General features: G+C 39.3%; 1 protein-coding gene across 1 annotated transcript; it reads left to right on the forward strand.

Annotated features, from left to right (window-relative positions):
• The first annotated feature begins 1453 nt into the window (after window positions 1-1453).
• On the forward strand, window positions 1454-6326 carry LOC126608027 (meiosis-specific protein ASY1-like). The gene is made up of 22 exons (XM_050275775.1): window positions 1454-1589; window positions 1704-1760; window positions 2191-2287; window positions 2381-2449; window positions 2549-2641; window positions 2796-2922; window positions 3008-3077; window positions 3204-3245; window positions 3370-3498; window positions 3591-3710; window positions 3836-3878; window positions 3973-4032; window positions 4171-4295; window positions 4409-4421; window positions 4525-4601; window positions 4677-4775; window positions 4933-5083; window positions 5181-5257; window positions 5342-5399; window positions 5502-5668; window positions 5770-5910; window positions 6038-6326. Exons 1-22 carry the CDS (start codon window positions 1587-1589, stop codon window positions 6089-6091), a joined length of 1872 nt encoding a protein of 623 aa, XP_050131732.1. The 5' UTR covers window positions 1454-1586; the 3' UTR covers window positions 6092-6326.
• The last annotated feature ends 13236 nt before the right edge of the window (window positions 6327-19562 follow it).

Raw genomic sequence — 19562 nt, forward strand, 5'->3', positions numbered from 1 at the left:
AGTGTTAGGAAGTGGAAGACTGTTTGCTCTTTTTATTGATTGTTAAGTGCCACTTCAGTTTTGCTGTATATAACACATTTTAACCCGATTATTTTCGGAAAATCCACGCAATACCCGAGTTCAGATGGCGAGTGTTAATTTATCAGCTGCCTGGCTTTTGACATTATGCTCAATAAGAAGTGCATCATCACTCATCAGGCAGAGGCTCAGCTTTTGTTAAGAGTCGCAGTTCGTCTCTTGGTTATGTGACAAACAATTCTAAAGCGTTTGGGGTGAAATCTTCTTCTTTCTGTGTATCTGCAATGGCGGTTTACAAAGTGAAACTGTTGGGACCAAATGGTGAGGAGAATGAGTTTGAAGCTCCAGATGGCGTTCACATCCCTGAGTCAGCTGAAAGCGCAGGTCTGAAGTTGCCCTACTTATGCCGGTCCGGTGCCTGCTCTACTTGTACCGGGTTGTTGGTTTGGGGATTGGTGGATCAATCGGAGGCGGTGATCTTGCATGAGACGTAGATGGAGCAAGGATATGTGGTCACCTGCATCTCATACCGGACATCCGATTGTGTGATTCACACCCACAAAGAAAGTGATCTCAATTTACTAAAAATCTACAATGAGTGAAGGAAGAACTTCCATTTGCTACACTAGTCTAGTCAACATCTTTTCTGCATTATTTGAAAATGGTTGTAGCAAAAGAAGAAAAAACTATAGTAATTACCATATAATAAGTTTAATTTGACACTAAAAAGTTGGGTTTTTAGAATTTTGTGATTTTATCATCTAAGTTAAAATGTCGGAAGAGGTTATGGATTTACGTAATCCCTCATTTGACAAGAAAAGAAATTAAATGCCCGTTCATGGTTGATTATTTGGAACAGCTTTTGCCTTTTAGTTTGCTTGGTAAGAAAGTTGTTCGACAAAATTAATTTAAAGGTAAACTTCAAAAGTAGTTAGGATGATATGTTTATTTCGATTCACGCTTGTTTACAATTTCATACACATAAAAGTAGTTAAGAAGCAAAAAGAAAACGAAGGAGTTTTCGAACAACCTCGAAAGTGATTTATACGAGTAATTTAGGCAGCCTGGGGTCACACACGAACCTACCCATAATTCTTGGAGTAGTTAAATCAAGACGAGCATAGAGAACTTGAGGCGGGAGAACTGATGCCTAATTAAGTGCCAGTTAATCAGGTGTTACCGTTGGAATTGGCGCGCTGGTTATCAAATCGCTACTGATTAATCACTAACGACTAGTGATTAGCGACTAATACAGGCACGGTCTCCGTGCACCACTCCTGGAATAAAAAACCGAGGCCGTAACAAACCGTAACAAACTTTTCGATTTCCGTTTTGGGACACGTGTACAGCAACTGACTCTCTATCTCAACTCGACGCGTTCCGCATGCTCTGCAATTCGTGAACCGTCTCAAGTAACTTTCATATTTCACCGCCTCCCGCCATTTGTAACAATTCAAATTTTCGTCCAGCAGTCAAGCTCTTTATAAGCTAACCCAGAGCTCTCATTCGCTACCTCTCTCTCTCTCTAACTTCCGACCGTCATTTTTCTATCTGAGAAAATTGCAACAATGGTGAGCTTCTCAGCTATCTGAGCAATTCCTTTATACTCGACGATCTTCGTCAATCTGCTAGTACCGATTGTTGAATCTCTCTGAATCTCACTGCAACTTCTTCGTTTTCCTCAGGTCGTCGCACAGAGGGTGAAGGAAGCGGAGATCACCGAGCAGGACTCGCTTCTTCTGGTAATCAATGATCGCTCATGTATTAAAGATAATTGCAGGGATAAGTTGAAGTTGTTGTTACGAATTTCGGAGTCGATACTTTTCGTTTTCTAAATCTGATCGGTTTTCATTTCATTCAATTTTTTTTCCCACCTTCGATTGAATCTCTTTCGCTTTCTCTCGGTGAAATTTGATGTGAAATATTGCAAAACTGAAATATTTTCTGATGGAATGGTTGTGCATTTTCAAAATATAGATCATACGAGTTTTGAGCGAGTAATTGACGATTAGTATTTGAATATTAGTAGTATTATGTCTTAGCATGATTAAGTTTGATTGAAGAAACTCGTTAAATTCATAGATCGTAACTATTATACGATTGTGACGATGAAGTTCTCGATACTTGTATGAAGTGATTCTGAGTATTGAATTTCGTTTGATCTGAGCTCAGACGAGGAACCTGCTTCGTATTGCTATATTCAATATCAGTTACATCAGAGGCCTCTTTCCAGAGAATTACTTCAACGATAAGTCTGTTCCTGCTTTAGGTAAATTTGTTTATGATCACAATTTGTTGTAGTTTAGTTGTAATTTCAAAAGTCGGTTCGTGATTTTCGTTGAAATTTTGAAATCTTGGACAGAGATGAAGATAAAAAAGCTAATGCCAATGGATGCTGAGTCTCGCAGGCTTCTTGATTGGATGGAGAAAGGTATAGATCGTTGTACTCGCCGATCATTAATTTGAAATTTTTGAATGAGGTATCGGTCTCGATTCCTTGTTTGGCTATTAATTTTTATGTTATTTTCAGGTGTATACGATGCATTGCAGAAGAAATACCTGAAAACACTTTTATTCTGCGTGTGCGAAACGGTTGAAGGACCAATGATTGAGGAATACACTTGTAAGCCAATCACGAAATTAATCATCTAAATCACTTTTGTAAATTTGATTAGGTTCAATGCTGGTTGATTTTGGAGTGTGAATTTTTTTAGTCTAATTTTGATTTTGCCTCAGTTTTGGAGAATTGACTTGTTCTTATTGACCTTCACCTGCAGTTTCTTTTAGTTACTCAAATTCTGAAAGCCAGGAGGTTTCGATGAATATAAGTCGCTCTGGGAACAAGAAAGAGGGTGGAACATTCAAGTGCAACTCCACAGCAGAAATTACTCCCAACCAGATGAGGTAACTTTGATCGAAACTCGTTCCAGATTGTATTCCCATCCTGTTTGGCAAATTTGTGAATTGGTGCAACTATGTTAATTTCCAGGAGTTCTGCTTGTAAAATGGTCCGCACATTGGTTCAATTGATGAGAACTCTTGATAAAATGCCTGAAGAGGTAAACCTATAATTTGCTTTAGTTTCTGATGAGCTACCTGCAAATTTTAATGCATTCTGCAATGTCCTGGAAGAGTTTTTCTGTGTTGGTATGCTACTTAAAGATGTTTGAATCTCTCTGTTTCAGCGAACAATACTGATGAAGCTCCTGTATTATGATGATGTGACGGTACACCATTTTTAATTGCTTTCTAGTGGTTCAGTTTCATGTGTTGTTTGATTGCTTTCTTTCTTGTTTTGTCAAAAAATATGCTTTGTTTGCCAGAAGATGACACAGTTATTTCACATTGCAGCCAGCGGAGTATGAGCCTCCATTCTTCAGGAGCTGCTCTGAGGAAGAAGCTCGTAATGCATGGGCCAAGAATCCTTTGAGAATGGAGGTTGGGAATGTAAACAGCAAGCATCTTGTATTAGTGCTGAAGGTAGGGAATTGAGAATGTTTTTGGAATGTGTGATATTCAAATTCATGATTTGCGTTCCAGATTTAACTTTGTTTCTCTCATTACGTGTACAGGTAAAGAGCATCCTTGATCCTTGTGAGGACGAAAATGATGATATTCAAGATGATGAAGTGAGCTTAGGAGCTGATTCTATGCAAAGGGATGATTATTCGGAATCTGATTCTGACAGTGAGGTGATATTTTATATCTTCTTTGGATATAGAGCTTCCAATGAGCTTAATGGTGCTAATTGATGTCAGTATTTTCTTTAGAAAATAGTTTACACATGAAACATGATATGTTTTGATACTACTTTCAGCTTAACCAATCACAAAACAATCGTTATATAGTTGCTCCAGTAGGTGAGGGTTCTGAATCTGTTGTATGGTTTGGCTTTGTACTGTAATTCCCACCTGCTTGGCTTGTTAGTGAAAGTAATAATGGCTTTCTTGACAGATAAGCAACTACAGAAAGATAACAGCGCACCACAGGAAGATAACAACATGGTTGATGAAGGTAATAAAGCAATTACGTTTACAAAGTTAGCAGACCAATTACAAGTTTGAACTTAAAAACTGTGCTGAATGATGGCTAATTTTCGAGTTTCCCTTGTTTTCCTTCACAGTTTCTAATGATTTTTTCTATGATGTGTAGATAATACTCAGGATTCAGTGCAAGACGAACAACAACTGGCTCGGATAAAGGACTGGATCAGTAGCCTTCACCTTGACACTGTTGAACTTACTGATGTTCTCTCAAATTTCCCGGACATCTCAGTGGTAAGTACTTCTACTTCTCAAGTCTCTGCTGAAAAAATGTGTCGAAAACCTTGCTCTGTTGGTATATTGTAATATACTTTTTGACTCCATCTCTCCCTTACTATACGCTGCAGGTTCTGACTGAAGGTAAACTGAAGAATTCCCTTAAAGCTGCTGATTTTGTTTCACCTATTTCGCGAGGTTTTGTAACAAGATTTGCTACTTTCAATCCGATTTGGCTGGATCACAGAAATTATGGACAAGCTTGTCATAGAAGGTGTTCTATCGAAATCTACAGGGGACACTTACACTTTCAACAGGCCGAAGGTTTGCTTTATGTTTTCTCCTTTTGTGTTTCAATTCTGATGCCAAATTTAGTCAAACTCTTTTTCCTCGATGCAGAAGTCCGATTATGAGTTCACTGTGGTGAAAGAAGAAATGGATGGTCAAGAACCAGTTGCTGACAGAACTCCAAAGGTTAATGATCTCATGTACATGAAGGTGATTGCATTTCCTGTCTCGAAACTTTCTGTTCTCTGTAGAGTCCTCAAATCTCTTAATACCGCCAAGTACTGTACTTTCGAAAATTTAATTCTAATTCATAAGACTGTTTCAGTTGTCACATTTTGTTTAACCTGACTCTATTTGTCTATCTCAGGTGCTTTATCATGCTCTTCCAATGCAGTATGTGACGGTTACAAAGCTTCAGAACAAGCTCGGTGGAGAGGTGAATCAGACTACTGTGCGCAAGTTCATTGATAAAATGGTACGAGAGGGTTTCCTTGAAGCCAAAGGCAACCGAAGGCTAGGTGTGTGCGATTAATCCAGTTCAAAATCCTTGTACTTAGGTACTTATTAGGATCAAATTATACCTAACTTACCATTTTCGTTTGTTTTCTAAACCAGGGAAGCGTGTTATCCGTTCTGAGATTGCTGAGAAAAAGCTGACTGAAGTGAAGAAAGCTCTGAACAATGATGCAATGGTATCTTTTATCAATTTATTATTTCCATAGTTTTTTTCTCTTCTATTAATTTACATATTTGCTTGGATTTCTTACAATGCACAGGATGTGGACAACACTGAACCAAATAACAAATCCAATCATCTGGATTTCCATACAAGGGGTAAAAGCCTCAAGTGCTTTCAGTACATTAAAATGAATTCAAGTCTCTAGTTACTTTCTTAATAAGCACTTTTAAGGCCTAAGAAACTGCTTTTGTTAACAGGAAGCAACATCAGGGACACATCCACATGCGGCGTCCTCCATTCCATCGGATCAGATCTCACACGAATGAGAATAAAATCGAACGGACCTCATTACAGTCCAATGAGGAGTGAGCAGACTACTTCAAAGGCAAAGGAGCATCCAAACACTCCCACAAGCAGGGCTCAGGTGCATCGATTAATTTAGATCCTCCACCCTTTCACTTCATGTCTTTTTCTCTTCCTCCAACTTAACTGTTTACACTAAGTTTAAATTTTGTTTGTCCGCAGCCAGTGACTTCAAGGGAGAGCATTGTGCCGGGAAATGATAACGGCAGAGCAAATGGCAACACTGGTTACTGTGACGATGGGGACGGAGTGATCTGCAGTGGAAGATCTAGCCAAGACAAGCGGTCGAGGAAAACAAGCACGGTGCGTAGATTCGAAATCCCGCGCTATAAAATTGTCTGCTGTAGTTTTTGTCACCAGCAAAACGCTAGTGAAAAAATGCCATGGTCCTAATATGTTGCACTTTTGACCTTTTTTTCCTGTTGTACAGGTGAAGGAGCCAATTCTTCAGTACTTGAAGCGCCAGAAGTCTCAAGCCGTCTGAAAATTTCCAGCATTTTGCTGTCTGTCAGTTGGACTCGATTTTCCGATACTTTCGGAAATTTAAGATTTAAGTTTTTACGGTGATAAGGAGTATAATGTGGTAAACTGGGGATTGGTTTTGCCCATTGTAATTAGCATATGTAATGCTGCTGTGCGTTTCTAAACTAGTTTGGAATGTTGGCTGCCAAACACTTCGACTCGGAAGCATTTTTCTACTCGTAACGTTTTATTCAAAAGTGATGCTGTCCACATTCCTTTTACTTCTCACACATATTTTTTAATTTATAACCATTGAGTCGAATAAATTGAAAAAAAAAAATGAACAAAAATTAACAAAAATATGTGAGCGGTACAAAAAAAAAGTGTGTAAACATCATCACCCTTGCTTGTTGATGCACAAAATCAGCAAGGACTTTGGTACAACAGAAAGTGTTAAGTTTGTGACCTTCGCTAGATTGCTCCGGTTATTAGTGTGGATAAGTAAGTAAATGGATAGGGACAGGGAAGCAAACACAAGATGTACGTGGTTCACCCAGATTGGCTACGTCCACGGAGTAGAGGAGTTCTCATTAATTATGAAGGGTTTATACAAGTACATAGGTTCAAGCTCTCCTTTAGTGAGTACTAGTGAATGATTTAGTACAAATGACATTAGGAAATATTGTGAGAGAATGATCTCTATTTATAGAAGAGAGTTTCTAGTTTCATTCTGACATTGACACGTGTCGTGTTGTGATTGGCTTCTGATGTTGACACGTGTCACACTATGATTGGCTTCTGATGTCGACACGTGTCGCGCTATGATTGGCCTCCTGGTTGGAGGGAAACTCTTCTGGGTCCTTGACGGTATAACGTTGACCGGTGCTCAGTAGTTTCGGGATTGGTCAAGTATGGTACAAACAGTGCTCCCCTAAGTTCCTGAGTGAGGGAAGCTCCTCAGTTGGGGACTTGCAAGATCCAAGTCATTGAGTAATCACGAAACTTCTAAGTATCGAAGTGTGGTATTATTTTCACTTGCCTTATCTGTCTTATATGTAGATTTGACATTTTATCTGGAAGTACTTTTCCTCCATCCAGGGGTGATATCTTTAACCGATGAAGATGCACAAGGTAATGTATCAATTTCACCTGAAGCTTACTTGTAGTTTCGGGCTTGGTCAAGTGCGATACAAACCCTATAGTAGGAGTCCCCCCCAAGTCACCGAGCTAGGAGATTTGCTGAATGAGGTAACAGACAAGGTAAACAATCAGACTTCCAAGCAAGCAACTTGGATCAGAGGTTCGACTTCGGCTTCCGGTTGATTGTTCTCCTTCTCCTTGTGTCGTAAACAACAACAATGATAAGGAGAAGCAAATGGAGAAGAGATGATATGAGATACTTTTGCTTTTGAAGAAGTAACTTTCCATATACTTATTCTTGAACTGGGCTGGCGGGTTTTTTGGTTTCCTCCAGAGTATAAGGCCGACTCAAGAATTTGAGGGTAAAAACAAGTCCATCAAATCTAGAGTACGTTCGACCCTAATGATATGAGATACTTTTTCTGTTGACAAAGCAATGGATGTATCGGCACGTGTTCTGTTACGCTTGTCTCCACATGCTTCATTGTATCCTTCTCACTTGCCTTATCTGTTCCTCAGGCAGATGTGGTATCTTGAAAAAATGATGTTCCTTTACCCTTCTCGGTCATAGCACTTTGAAAAAATGGTCTTTGGTATCTGGAAAGCTGATGTTGCATGTGAAGATTGCAGACAAGCTTTATCCAAGGAAATCTTGTCGGGGATCTGGCTCTCGAGATTCGAAAAACGGTGCCTCTTCGATTTTTGAGAAAGCAATCCTGTTGGGAGTCTAGCTCTTGAGATTCAGATAGTGGTGCCTCTTCGATTTTTGAGCAAGTAATCATGTTCGAAGTCTGGATCTCGAGATTCGGAGAGATGTACCTCTTCGATTTTTGAGCAAGTAATCCTGTTGGGAGTCTGGCTCTCAAGATTCGGAGGGTGGTGCCTCTTCGATTTTTGAGCAAGTAATCCTGTTGGGAGTTTGGTTCTCGAGATTCGAAGGGCGGTGCCTCTTTGATTTTTGAGCAAGTAATAATGCTATTCCTTTACCTTTCTTGGTCGTAGCAATGTAGTGGGAGCTACAAGTTTTACATGTTTTAACTTTGTCAGAGCACTTTGAAAAGTGGTATGTGGTATCTGGAAAGCTGATGTTGCGTGTGAAGATTGCAGACAAGCTTTATCCAAGGAAATCTGGCTCTCGAAGTTCGGAGAGCGATGCCTCTTCGGTTTTAGAACAAGCAATCATGTCGAGGATCTGGCTCTTGAGATTCGGAGAACGGTGCCTCTTCGATTTTTGAGGAAGCAATCATGTTGGGAGTCTGGCTCTCGAATGTAAGTAAAGGTTGGGCATTTTTGCCAGTCTGCCTTGCCACAGAGCACGGAGGTTGACACACATTGGGACTTTCTAGTTATCAAGCAATGGTGCTGTTCCTTTACCCTTATGGGTAATAGTAGGGTAGCTGAACCTTCAAAATTTATGTGTCTAAACTTTGTCAGAAATCTTTGGCAAAATTATCTGTGGTACCCTAGGAGCTAATGTTGCCTGTGGAGAGTGGTGCCTCTTCGATTTTTGAACCAACGGCCCTGTTACCCTTTCTTTTATAAGGGCACCAATTGTGTGCAAGAAGTACATTTAGAGAGTTATTGCTTCTAGGAATTATCCCCTTGTTTTTGTACTTAAGAGATCTATTGCACCTCATTTCTCCTTCATCATTTCTGAGAATGTCTGGCCCATCCGATCGTCATTTTGACTTGAACTTTGGTGAAGAGGCAGCCATGTCTTCTTAAGACAACATATGGCGCCCATCCTTCTTATCCCTTACTGGTCTTCTTACCGTTGGAGACTATGTGATGATGAATGATATGACAGCTGCGGTGGTGGCTAGGAACTTTCTCACTCCCAAAGATAACATACTACTTTCCAAACGGTCTGATGAGTTGGCTGTTAAGGATTCTCTGGCTCTCAGTGTTCAGTATGCAGGTTCTGTGTCTAATATGGCCCAACACCTATTTGCTCGAACCCGTCAAGTTGAATCATTGGCGGCTGAAGTGATAAGTCTCAAACAAGAGATCAGAGGGCTCAAGCATGAGAATAAACAGTTGCACAGGCTCGCACATGACTATGCTACAAACATGAAGAGGAAGCTTGACCAGCTGCAGGAATCTGATGGTCAGATTTTACTTGATCATCAGAGGTTTATAGGTTTGTTCCAAAGGCATTTATTGCCTTCATCTTCTGGGGCTGTACCGCGTAATGAAGCTCCAAATGATCAACCTTCGGTGCCTCCTCCTTCTGGGGTTCTGCCTAGTACTGAGGCTTCGAATAATCACCCTCTGGTGCCTCCTCTTTCTGGGGCTCTGCCGACTGCTGAGACTTCTCCTGAGCAACCTTTGTGAAGGCTCCCTCTTGTTTGTTTATTTTGATTCATGTATATGTACATATTTGTAACTTATCGGAGATATAAATAAACAAGCTTTGCTTCATTTCAATGTATTATGTTAAATACACCAAGGCCTTCTTCACTAAGTTCTTTGAATTTTTCCTTTTGTTGAATCTTGTATGTTGAAGCTTTGTGAGTGAAGCATGTAGGTTGAGGTAGTGCTCCCTTAATTTCCTGAGTGAGGAAAACTTCTCAGTTGGAGACTTGAAAAAATCTAAGTCACTGAGTGGTCGTGAGACTTCCAAGTATCAAGGTGCAGTAGCATATGGTAGGAGTCCCCCAAGTCTCCGGTCGAGGGAGTTGACGAAGGAGGTGTCTTGCTAGTAGCCAAGTTTCCAAAGTAACAAAACTTCACCATTTTCCTTTCTAAGTGGTAGCCCAAAACTCATCTTTCATATATATTTGTTATGAAAGTTGTTAGGATAAAAAAAGAAGAGGCCTAGGCAATTTTTTTTTTTTTTTGAATTTTTGAATTTTAGAATTTTAGAATTTTCGAATTTTCGAAAAAAAAAAATATATATATATATTAAGCTTTATAGATGAAGCTTTGTAGGTGAAGCTTTGAGGTTGAAGTTTTGTTGGGTACCATGAATTGATTTTGCTTCACACTATCTTGATCAAGATAGTGTGAAACTTTTGTGGTGGGGGAAGCTTTTGTGGGTGAAGCTTTTGTTGGTGAAGTTTTTGTGGTGGGGAAAGCTTTTGTGGGTGAAGCTTTTGTTGGTGAAGCTTTTATGGGTGAAGCTTTTGTCGGTGAAGCTTTTGTGGTGGGTGAAGCTTTTGTGGGTGAAGCTTTTGTTGGTGAAGCTTTTATGGGTGAAGCTTTTGTAGGTGAAGCTTTTATGGGTGAAGCTTTTGTAGGTGAAGCTTTTGTAGGTGAAGCTTTTGTGGGTGAAGTTTTTGTAGGTGAAGTTTTGGAGTTGAAGTTTTTGTTGGGTAACATGAATTGATTTTGCTTCACACTATCTTAATCAAGATAGCGTGAAACTTTTGAGAATTTGTAGTTGTCCTCCATTGATGAAGCTTTTGTTGGTGAAGCTTTTGTTGGTGAAGCTTTTGTGGTGAAGCTTTGTTGGGTACCACGAATTGATTTTGCTTCACACTATCTTGATCAAGATAGTGTGAAGCTTTTAAGAATTTGTAGTTGTCCTCAATTGATGAAGTTTTTTGTTGAATTTCCTTTTTTTTCTTTTTTTTTGTTGGGAAACTAGAAATTTGAAAATGTGGGATAGACAACATATACAAATTTTGCTTCCATACTGTTGAACAAGAGATTGTGATGCAAGCCACACCTTGTAGTAGTCAAAGGTTTGGATGAACCATATAAATTGAATTTGTTTCGAACAGTCTTGAATTTACCTCGAATGTTTGAGAATTGTAGTTGCCCTCAATTGATGAAGCTTTTGTTGGCACCATAAATTGGTTTTGTTTCACACTGTCTTGATCAAGAGTGTGTGAAGCTTTTGAGAATTGTGGTTGTTCTCCATTGATAAAGCTCTTGTTGGCACCATAAATTGGTTTTGCTTCACACTGTCTTGATAAAGAGTGTATGAAGCTTTTGAGAATTGTGGTTGTCTTCCTTTGATGAAGCTTTTGTTGGCACCATAAATTGGTTTTGCTTCACACTGTCTTGATCAAGAGAGTGAAGCTTTTGAAAATTGTGGTTGCCCTCCATTGATGAAGCTTTTGTTGGCACCATAAATTGGTTTTGCTTCACACTGTCTTAATCAAGAGTGTGTGAAACTTTTGAGAATTGTGGTTACCCTTCATTGATGAAGCTCTTGTTGGCACTATAAATTGGTTTTGCTTCACACTGTCTTGATCAAGAGTGTGTGAAGCTTTTGAGAATTGTGGTTGAACTCATTTGATGAAGCTCTTGTTGGCACCATAAATTGGTTTTGCTTCACACTGTCTTGATCAATAATGTGAAGCTTTCTACGAGTTGTAGTGTTTGCATTGTTACAGAGGGGAAATGTCTGAAGCAGATGCAAGAGAGCTAAATAGCTTGATCTTCGTATGCCATGCACTGAAGTTGTTGTTGGCTTGCAATAAGACTTTGTTGGTGACTATAACTCTTGTTGGGCATAAGTGCTCCCCTAGTTGAGTTGTCAAGCTTGAGGGTTTTTTATTATTTGTGAATGCTAGGAGTTCACATGTATAAGTTGTACTACTCATCTTCTGGTAGGTGGAATGAATGGTGAGTTGCTTTCATCACTTGGTTGGTGGTACAAATGTGAGTTCCTTCATCACATTTCATCACCTGGTTGGTGGCACGAGGATGAGTTCCTTCTTCACCTGGTTGGTGGCATAAATGGTAAGTTGCCAAATAATATTAGAGTACAGGTTGTACAATTCATCACATGGTTGGTGGCATGAAGGAGAGTACGGGTTGTACATTTCATCACCTGGTTGGTGGCATGAAGATGAGTTCCTTATTCACCTGGTTGGTGGCATAAGTGGCAAGTTGCCAAATGATATTAAAGTACTGGTTGTACATTTCATCACCTGGTTGGTGGCATGAAGGAGAGTACGGGTTGTACATTTCATTACCTGGTTGGTGTCATGAATGACAAGTTGCCAAATGATATTAGAGTACAAATTGTATATTTCATCACTTGGTTGGTGGCATAAAGGAGAGTACGAGTTGTACATTTCATCACCTGGTTGGTGGCATGAAGATGAGTTCCTTTTTCACCTGGTTGGCGGCATAAGTGGCAAGTTGTCAAATGATATTAGAGTACTGGTTGTACATTTCATCACCTGGTTGGTGGCATGAAAGAGAGTACGGGTTGTACATTTCATCACCTGGTTGGTGGCACGAATGGCAAGTTGCCAAATGATATTAGAATACAGGTTGTACATTTCATCACCTGGTTGGTGGCATGAAGGAAAGTACGAGTTGTACATTTCATCACCTGGTTGGTGGCATGAAGATGAGTTCCTTCTTCACTTGGTTGGCGGCATGAGTGGCAAGTTGCCAAATGATATTAGAGTACTGGTTGTACATTTCATCACCTGGTTGATGGCATAAAGGAGAGTACGAGTTGTACATTTCATCACCTGGTTGGTGGCACGAAGATGAGTTCCTTCTTCACTTGGTTGGTGGCATAAGTGGCAAGTTGCCAAATGATATTAGAGTACGGGTTGTACATTTCATCACCTGGTTGATGAGAATAAGGGTAAGGTGTCGAGGCACATTGTAGCAAGTGTCGAAGACACAAAGTATGTTGAACCCTTTCGAAGCACAGTTGGCCTATGTATGGATGTGTTGGAATGTATGATGTTTATGTATGAATGTGTTGGAATGTATAATGTTTATGTTGATTGATATGAGTGATGCTTATGAATGTTTTGCTATGCATGAAGGGATCCATACTTTTGATATGTGAACTATGTTGGTTGTAACACTTAGTATCACATACTTTGTGTCAAAGTACGCATGTTGAAGCTCTGAGTTGGAGTATAAGGGTATGTCAGCGTAGACCAAGTGTTCCAGTGCTGGAACGCAAAAGACACATAAGAAGTTGTCTGAATTCCTTCTTCTTTAAATATTTGCCGAATGGCTTGTGTGACAAAAGATCTTAAGCGGTTGAGAGTTAAAACATTCGTAATGTGTATGCCTTCTTATAATAGTATTTCCTTCAGTACCTAGTCCTCCATTTTGAAACAGTGAGGCTTGGCCCCATAGTCATAATAGTCGACGGTACGTTCAACCCTGGTTGTCTTGATACAAACTTTTATCCCTCTTGTTGTAATGGGTTTGCTGAGAATAAAAATCATTCCTCTTACCAAGAGACAGATATGTTTGGCGACTTAGCGAGTAGCTAAATGAGGCAGGAGATGATGCAATGGGTGTCTGAATGGCCAATATCTCATCACTTAGTAGAACTTGACTTCCACTTCCCATTTGTTGATAGAGGTTAACCATATGAGAGTTCCCTTGGTATGTCCTTACTTCGGCGGAGGCGTGATTGTAAGCCAGTGCCATCATCTCATAGTAAGTCATCCAAGTGTTGGCATTGATCATGTACTTGAAGAAACAATCACGTAGGCCTGCCGTGAAGGCCTTGAGGGCGATCTTGTCATCTGCCTCAGCGCAGTGAGAATACTTATGGCTAAAATGACCGGCATACTCTTGCAGTGACTCGTTCGGCTTCTGGCGAATAGTGTACAAGTCATCTGCAGAATGCAAGTGATCAGTCTGGAAGATGTGTTGAGAGAAAAACATTTTCCTTAATTCCTCAAATGAGTCTACTATCTCAGGTGGAAAACAGCAATACCAGTTTAAAGCTCCGCCAGAGAGGGTGGAGGGGAAGAGAAGACATCGCTCTTCGTCGGTGTGTATCTGATATGCCATGGTGGACTCAAAGAGGTTAAGACATTCATTTGGGTCCTCTCTTCCAGTATAGAGTTGTAAACCAAGCTTTTGTTTTGTCTTCGCTTGAATGGGGTGTTGAGGATCCTTCTTGTGAGAGGGTTAGGCCTGGGTTGGTTCCAGTTAGGTATCTCGACCTGACGTTCGACCTTCAACTTGTTTACTTCCTCAAGAAGCTGTAAGACAAGGGGGTTATGAGAGGAGTTATGTACCACTAGAATTTTCTTTCGTAAGTCTCCATCGCCTATTGGGAGTAGGAAAGTTTGAGCATGGGCGTGTGGTTTTTTCTTGGACTCACCGTACTGGCTTTTAGGGCGAGTCTGTCGGAATACCTCAGAGTCCCCCGTACCTTCATGTTCTTCTGGGACATGTCATTCCTTCCCTAGATTGGCAGCTGGCCTGGGTCGTGGGAGGGGACCGAGTCTTTTAGAAACCCTTGGGTCATTGATCTTCGAGCATATGTGGAGGGGATTCTCTCGACATTGCTTTAGGAAGTCTCGGCAGTCACAATAAACGACTTTCGATCCTTCCAACCCTTCTGCAAGGGGGTGTCTTCCTCAACTTCTTCTACTTCGGGTCGAAGCATCTGGGTTGAGAGAAGTCTCATGTTGATCAATGTTTTGATGATTAGCTCGTTTCTCATCAGGGATACCCATGTCGAAGAGAGGTGACCCTCCGTGTTAGGGGGCACCCAGATGATGGTTGATGTCCACAGGGGTAACGAGCTCGCGTGTTTGAGTACGCCTAGTTTCGTGGAGCGTCTCAAAGAGCTTCTTATACTGCTCCTGGAGGACCTTATTCTTCATTGCTATCTTGTTGTTCTGAGCTTCTAGCTCATCGACTTTAGCTTGAAAAGTAACCCTCTTTCCTTCATTCTTTCGTTGCTTCGCACTAGGTGCAAGAGGGGTGTCATTATGTGTGTTGTGGCTTCCTTCGCTCCCCATGTTGGAAAGGGATGCATGGTCAAAAGAGAGTGTACGAATGGTGAAAACCAGCTTGGTAAAGCTGAAGAGAGTGGGAATAAGTGTCGTTCCCACAGACGACGCCAAATGTTGATGCACAAAATCAGCAAAGACTTTGGTACAACAGAAAGTGTTAAGTTTGTGACCTTCACTAGATTGCTCCGATCACTAGTGTGGATAAGTAAGTAAATGGATAGGGACAGGGAAGCAAACACAAGATGTACGTGGTTCACCCAGATTGGCTACGTCCACGGAGTAGAGGAGTTCTCATTAATTGTGAAGGGTTTACACAAGTACATAGGTTCAAGCTCTCCTTTAGTGAGTACTAGTGAATGATTTAGTACAAATGACATTAGGAAATATTGTGAGAGAATGATCTCTATTTATAGAAGAGAGTTTCTAGTTTTATTCTGACATTGACACGTGTCGCGCTGTGATTGGCCTCCTGGTTAGAGGGAAACTCTTCTGGGTCCTCGTCGGTATAACATTGACCGATACTCAGTAATTTCGAGATTGGTCAAATATGGTACAAACATTGCTAAAAACACATAAAAAAGAAGTTACGATGAAAGTTGTGTGTGAAAGACAATTTTTATGATTATCTCATCCTTTGAAAACAATGGCATAAGCCAACAGATTTGATGATTACGTTTTCAAGGAATTAATGCTTTGGTGACGGGGCAGCCCACATATTATTCAAAATCAACCGTACATAGTGGATTATCATTAAAAGAAGTATATAATAATAATGACAAACCGACTTCTTATCTTGCAAGTTCATGTCAAAATCACTTATCTACTTTACATTGGATTGTTTTATCCACATCACACGTTTTGTTGGCTACATCTTATATTTATTTTTTTGACTAAAATTTATCTTAATACACCTTACATAAATTCCAATATTATCATCACACCCCACGCTTTCTACATATACCCCACACTCTCCACTTAAAATTCAAATCAAATCATGTGTTCATCTCACAAGGTTATCTTCTCCATCATTTTCAGAAATGAGTATTGTCGAATGATCATGGGTAGAAATTTGTATGAGGTGTAAGAAGAAAGTGCTTCATCTTCAAATCAATGGTTTAGGGTTTAGGGTTATGAAGAAAAAGTTTGACCAAACTCCATTAGTATCATCTTGCTTCTTTCTTTGTGCATCTTTGAGGACTCCACTTTTTCCTCTAATCTGGAATTGTTGGACTTGAGATATGTCGAGTTAAGGGGTTTCTCAAATGGTTTATAATCTATTAAGAAACTCGAATCATAAAAGAAAATTTTCTCATATTCTTTTTTTAATTTTTAATTATTCCATTTTGGAGTTTCTATCAATTAAGTATTTTAGGGTTTCTTTATTCAATTAACTACAAAGATCGTTGTCCATTTTGAGGGGTTAGTTTTCAATAAACTTCATCGATTTCTATCAATTAGGGATTTTAGATTTCACGTGTGTATATATATATCCATCTATACTCATCTTGTTCGGTAGTTGTTAGAGTTTTGGTCTACAATAGATGATAGGAGTGACTATGAGAGCTTGAAGAAAAAAATTTGAAAACAATTTGGGGTTTATTCAAAAAATAATTTTATTTTTTAAATTCAAATGTGGCCTAAATAGTCATTTCATAATAGGATATATAAGTCATTTAATAATAAATTTTTATGTGGGGTGTATTAAAAAAATATGTGGGGTGTTAATAAAAAAACCCTTTTACATTTTGACATGTTGTTGTCATTTAGTATTAGGATAATTAAATAATGAGTCACTAATACAAAATAAGCACGTTAATCAAGCTTAATTTGACACACCCCGACCCGGAATGTCCACTAGAACTCCGAATCGAGCTGTGCTAGCCGACACCTGAAATGTGATGAAACCATAAAGTGTAGTTGTGTGGAAGATGTGAATAAGTTTAAACCTAAAAGTGCCTCAATATAAGAGTGCATTGGTGAGTGGGAATGAATCCATTTCACACGTGACGTCAAAACATAAGTAAAGTACAGTAAAATAGGGTGAGAATTATACCATTGAAGGTATTTGTCTGCACCAAGATTTGCCAATAATCCTCGTCGGCACAAAGCTATACTACTAGAACCTAAAGGGGCGAAAAAAAGAAGGGTGAGTGGGAAAAAACAAAACTTTAGAAAACACATTTCTCTTTTCTGAAAGTAGTAACCCCTCACTGTAAAACCCGTATAGTTTCCAGAAAATAATACTACATATACATATGTAAAACAATGCTCAAGGGCAGTGAAACCCAAAATATGTCATGTCATAACGTTTCAGCTCTAAATCATTTAAGTCAGGTGGAGAATCAATATAAAATAACATGTCAGTCGGAGTCACCTAATGTGACATGTACGACTGGAATTATAGCTCATCAACTTAGGCTAGCACACGAGTCGGAGTCACCTATATGACCTGTACGACAGACTGGGTATAAATATGTACACTCAAGTGCTACGATCACGTGAAGGCTGTGTGATAAATCGCAGGTCACCTACATGTCGAAACCACTTATTGTGGTCTGTACGATAGGCTGGCACCAGACTTGGATCCAAGGTGAGCATGCGGTGCGAGAGGTGAACAATCACTTGAAGGCTGGCCTTAGCCCCGGGCAGAAGCACTAATACCGGGGTGCAGCCCTTATGAGCTCTAAATAAATATATGCATACCAATGCAAAACAATCCAGTCAATCACATAATACTCACCTGAAGCTTACTTGAGTCTCCGTAGCATCACACAATATAATTCACAAGTGTAACAATGCAATATTTAAAATGTAACTTATTTACGACATGGCAAGCAAAACATAATTTCATATAAAAACGTTTCTGGAAACCGTATATGTATATATATATATATATATATATATATAAACAAATGCCCACTCACTGAACATAATGTCGGGTCGAACCCACCTCGTGGCCTTTAAAGATCCTTGCAATGCGTTTCACCTAGAAATGAAACCATTAAGTAATTATGTATAACGTATTAACGTATAAACAAGTTTTCCATATTTTATTTCATGTTTTTCCCCTAAATTTAGGAGCTCATTTCAAGCTCATTTTCAACCAAATTCATGATTCAAAAGCCAACTAGAAGCTAGAAATGTGCGGAAGATGTTTGCACCAGTTTGAAGTCAAATAGAGGTCGGAGTTGACCGGGGAAATGGTCAGAAAGTGGCCAAATGCCCATGGATCCAAGTTTTCCAGAATACGGGAAATTTCATCCTAGCTTTCAGAGCTAATTACTAGCTTGATTCTCAATCAAATTTGATGATTCAAGAGCCATATTAAAGCTAGAAATGTAGAGAACAAGTCCATACCAAATTGGAGCTGATTTTATGCCGGAAAATGGCCTAAAGATGGTCAAATGGTTACGGCCAAAATTTCCAGAAATCTGGAAATTTCTTCCCAACTTTCATAACTAATTTCTAGTTCGATACTTAACCAAACCTGATGATTCAAAAACTAATTTGAAACTAGAAATGTAGTGAACAAGGCTATACCAGTTTCGAGGGCCAATCATCACCGAGATGGTTGGAAAAATCCTATAAAATGGGTTAAATAGTCACGGGTTCAAGCTTCCAAAATTTTTGGGGAAGTCCTCCCTTCGTCCCCGCAGCTTCTAAACCCTATCAAAACATGTCTAAGCCCTAAGATCGAACACTAGAAATGAAAAAAAAAATAAGGGGGAGAGAGATGAGAGGGTTCTTGAAGGAGAGATCATGGGAGGGAAAAGAAAAAGGACACTAGAAATGGGGTGGTGCCACGTGTTAGTCATGTGGTGGTCTAGAGTGGAGAAATATCTCCATTTGTGAACTTACCAAGATACCCTTACATTTTGAATTCCATAATATCCTTGTTCTTGCTCCAAATTCAAATCCGCTTGTGCCCACGTGTTCATATCGTCGAGTACTACACAAATACACTAAAAGATGAGTCCTACGTCTCTCTAACCGAAGGTCAAAATCTTTGCCTCAAGGGGCATTTTCGTAAAATCACTCATTTAAAATTTATAAAACTTAAAATTAGGGACGGGTTGTTACAATCTACCCACCTTAAAAAAAAATTCGTCCCCGAAATTTGAAATCACTTGTTATACATAAAATACTCGGAGAGGTAAGAAGAAGAAGATATACATATACATGGAAGAAATCAACTTAGAGCGGTTGCATAAAAGAGAAAGCCATTCTGCCGCGATCGGAATGTAATAATTCCTCTTTCATGCTTCTACTCTAACTTCCCTTATCAAAACATAAAGTTGAAAGTATTTGTATATGTATAATAACATCCCGTCAAAATACATATATATAATAACGTCAAGTTAAAATATTTGTATTGAAATTAAACTGAACATAGAATATTTTTCACCTATCATTCGTTGTGTCACGTACTCTGAAAATAAGCATGTAGTATATTTGGGTCACGCCCAAACAATAAATAACTAACTAACATATAAATAAAATACGGGATACTTTGTATGCAGTTCCTAATCCTTAACATTTTTTTATTAATACCTTAATGATATTCAAAGTTTGATCAAAGTCCCTTGACTTTGTACACCTCATTATATTACAATTAATATTTTTATTTTTATAGTTTTGACATTAATTGTTTGATATTTTATG

This window comes from Malus sylvestris, chromosome 16 (genome assembly GCF_916048215.2).
Source record: "Malus sylvestris chromosome 16, drMalSylv7.2, whole genome shotgun sequence".
Classification (NCBI taxonomy): domain Eukaryota; kingdom Viridiplantae; phylum Streptophyta; class Magnoliopsida; order Rosales; family Rosaceae; genus Malus; species Malus sylvestris.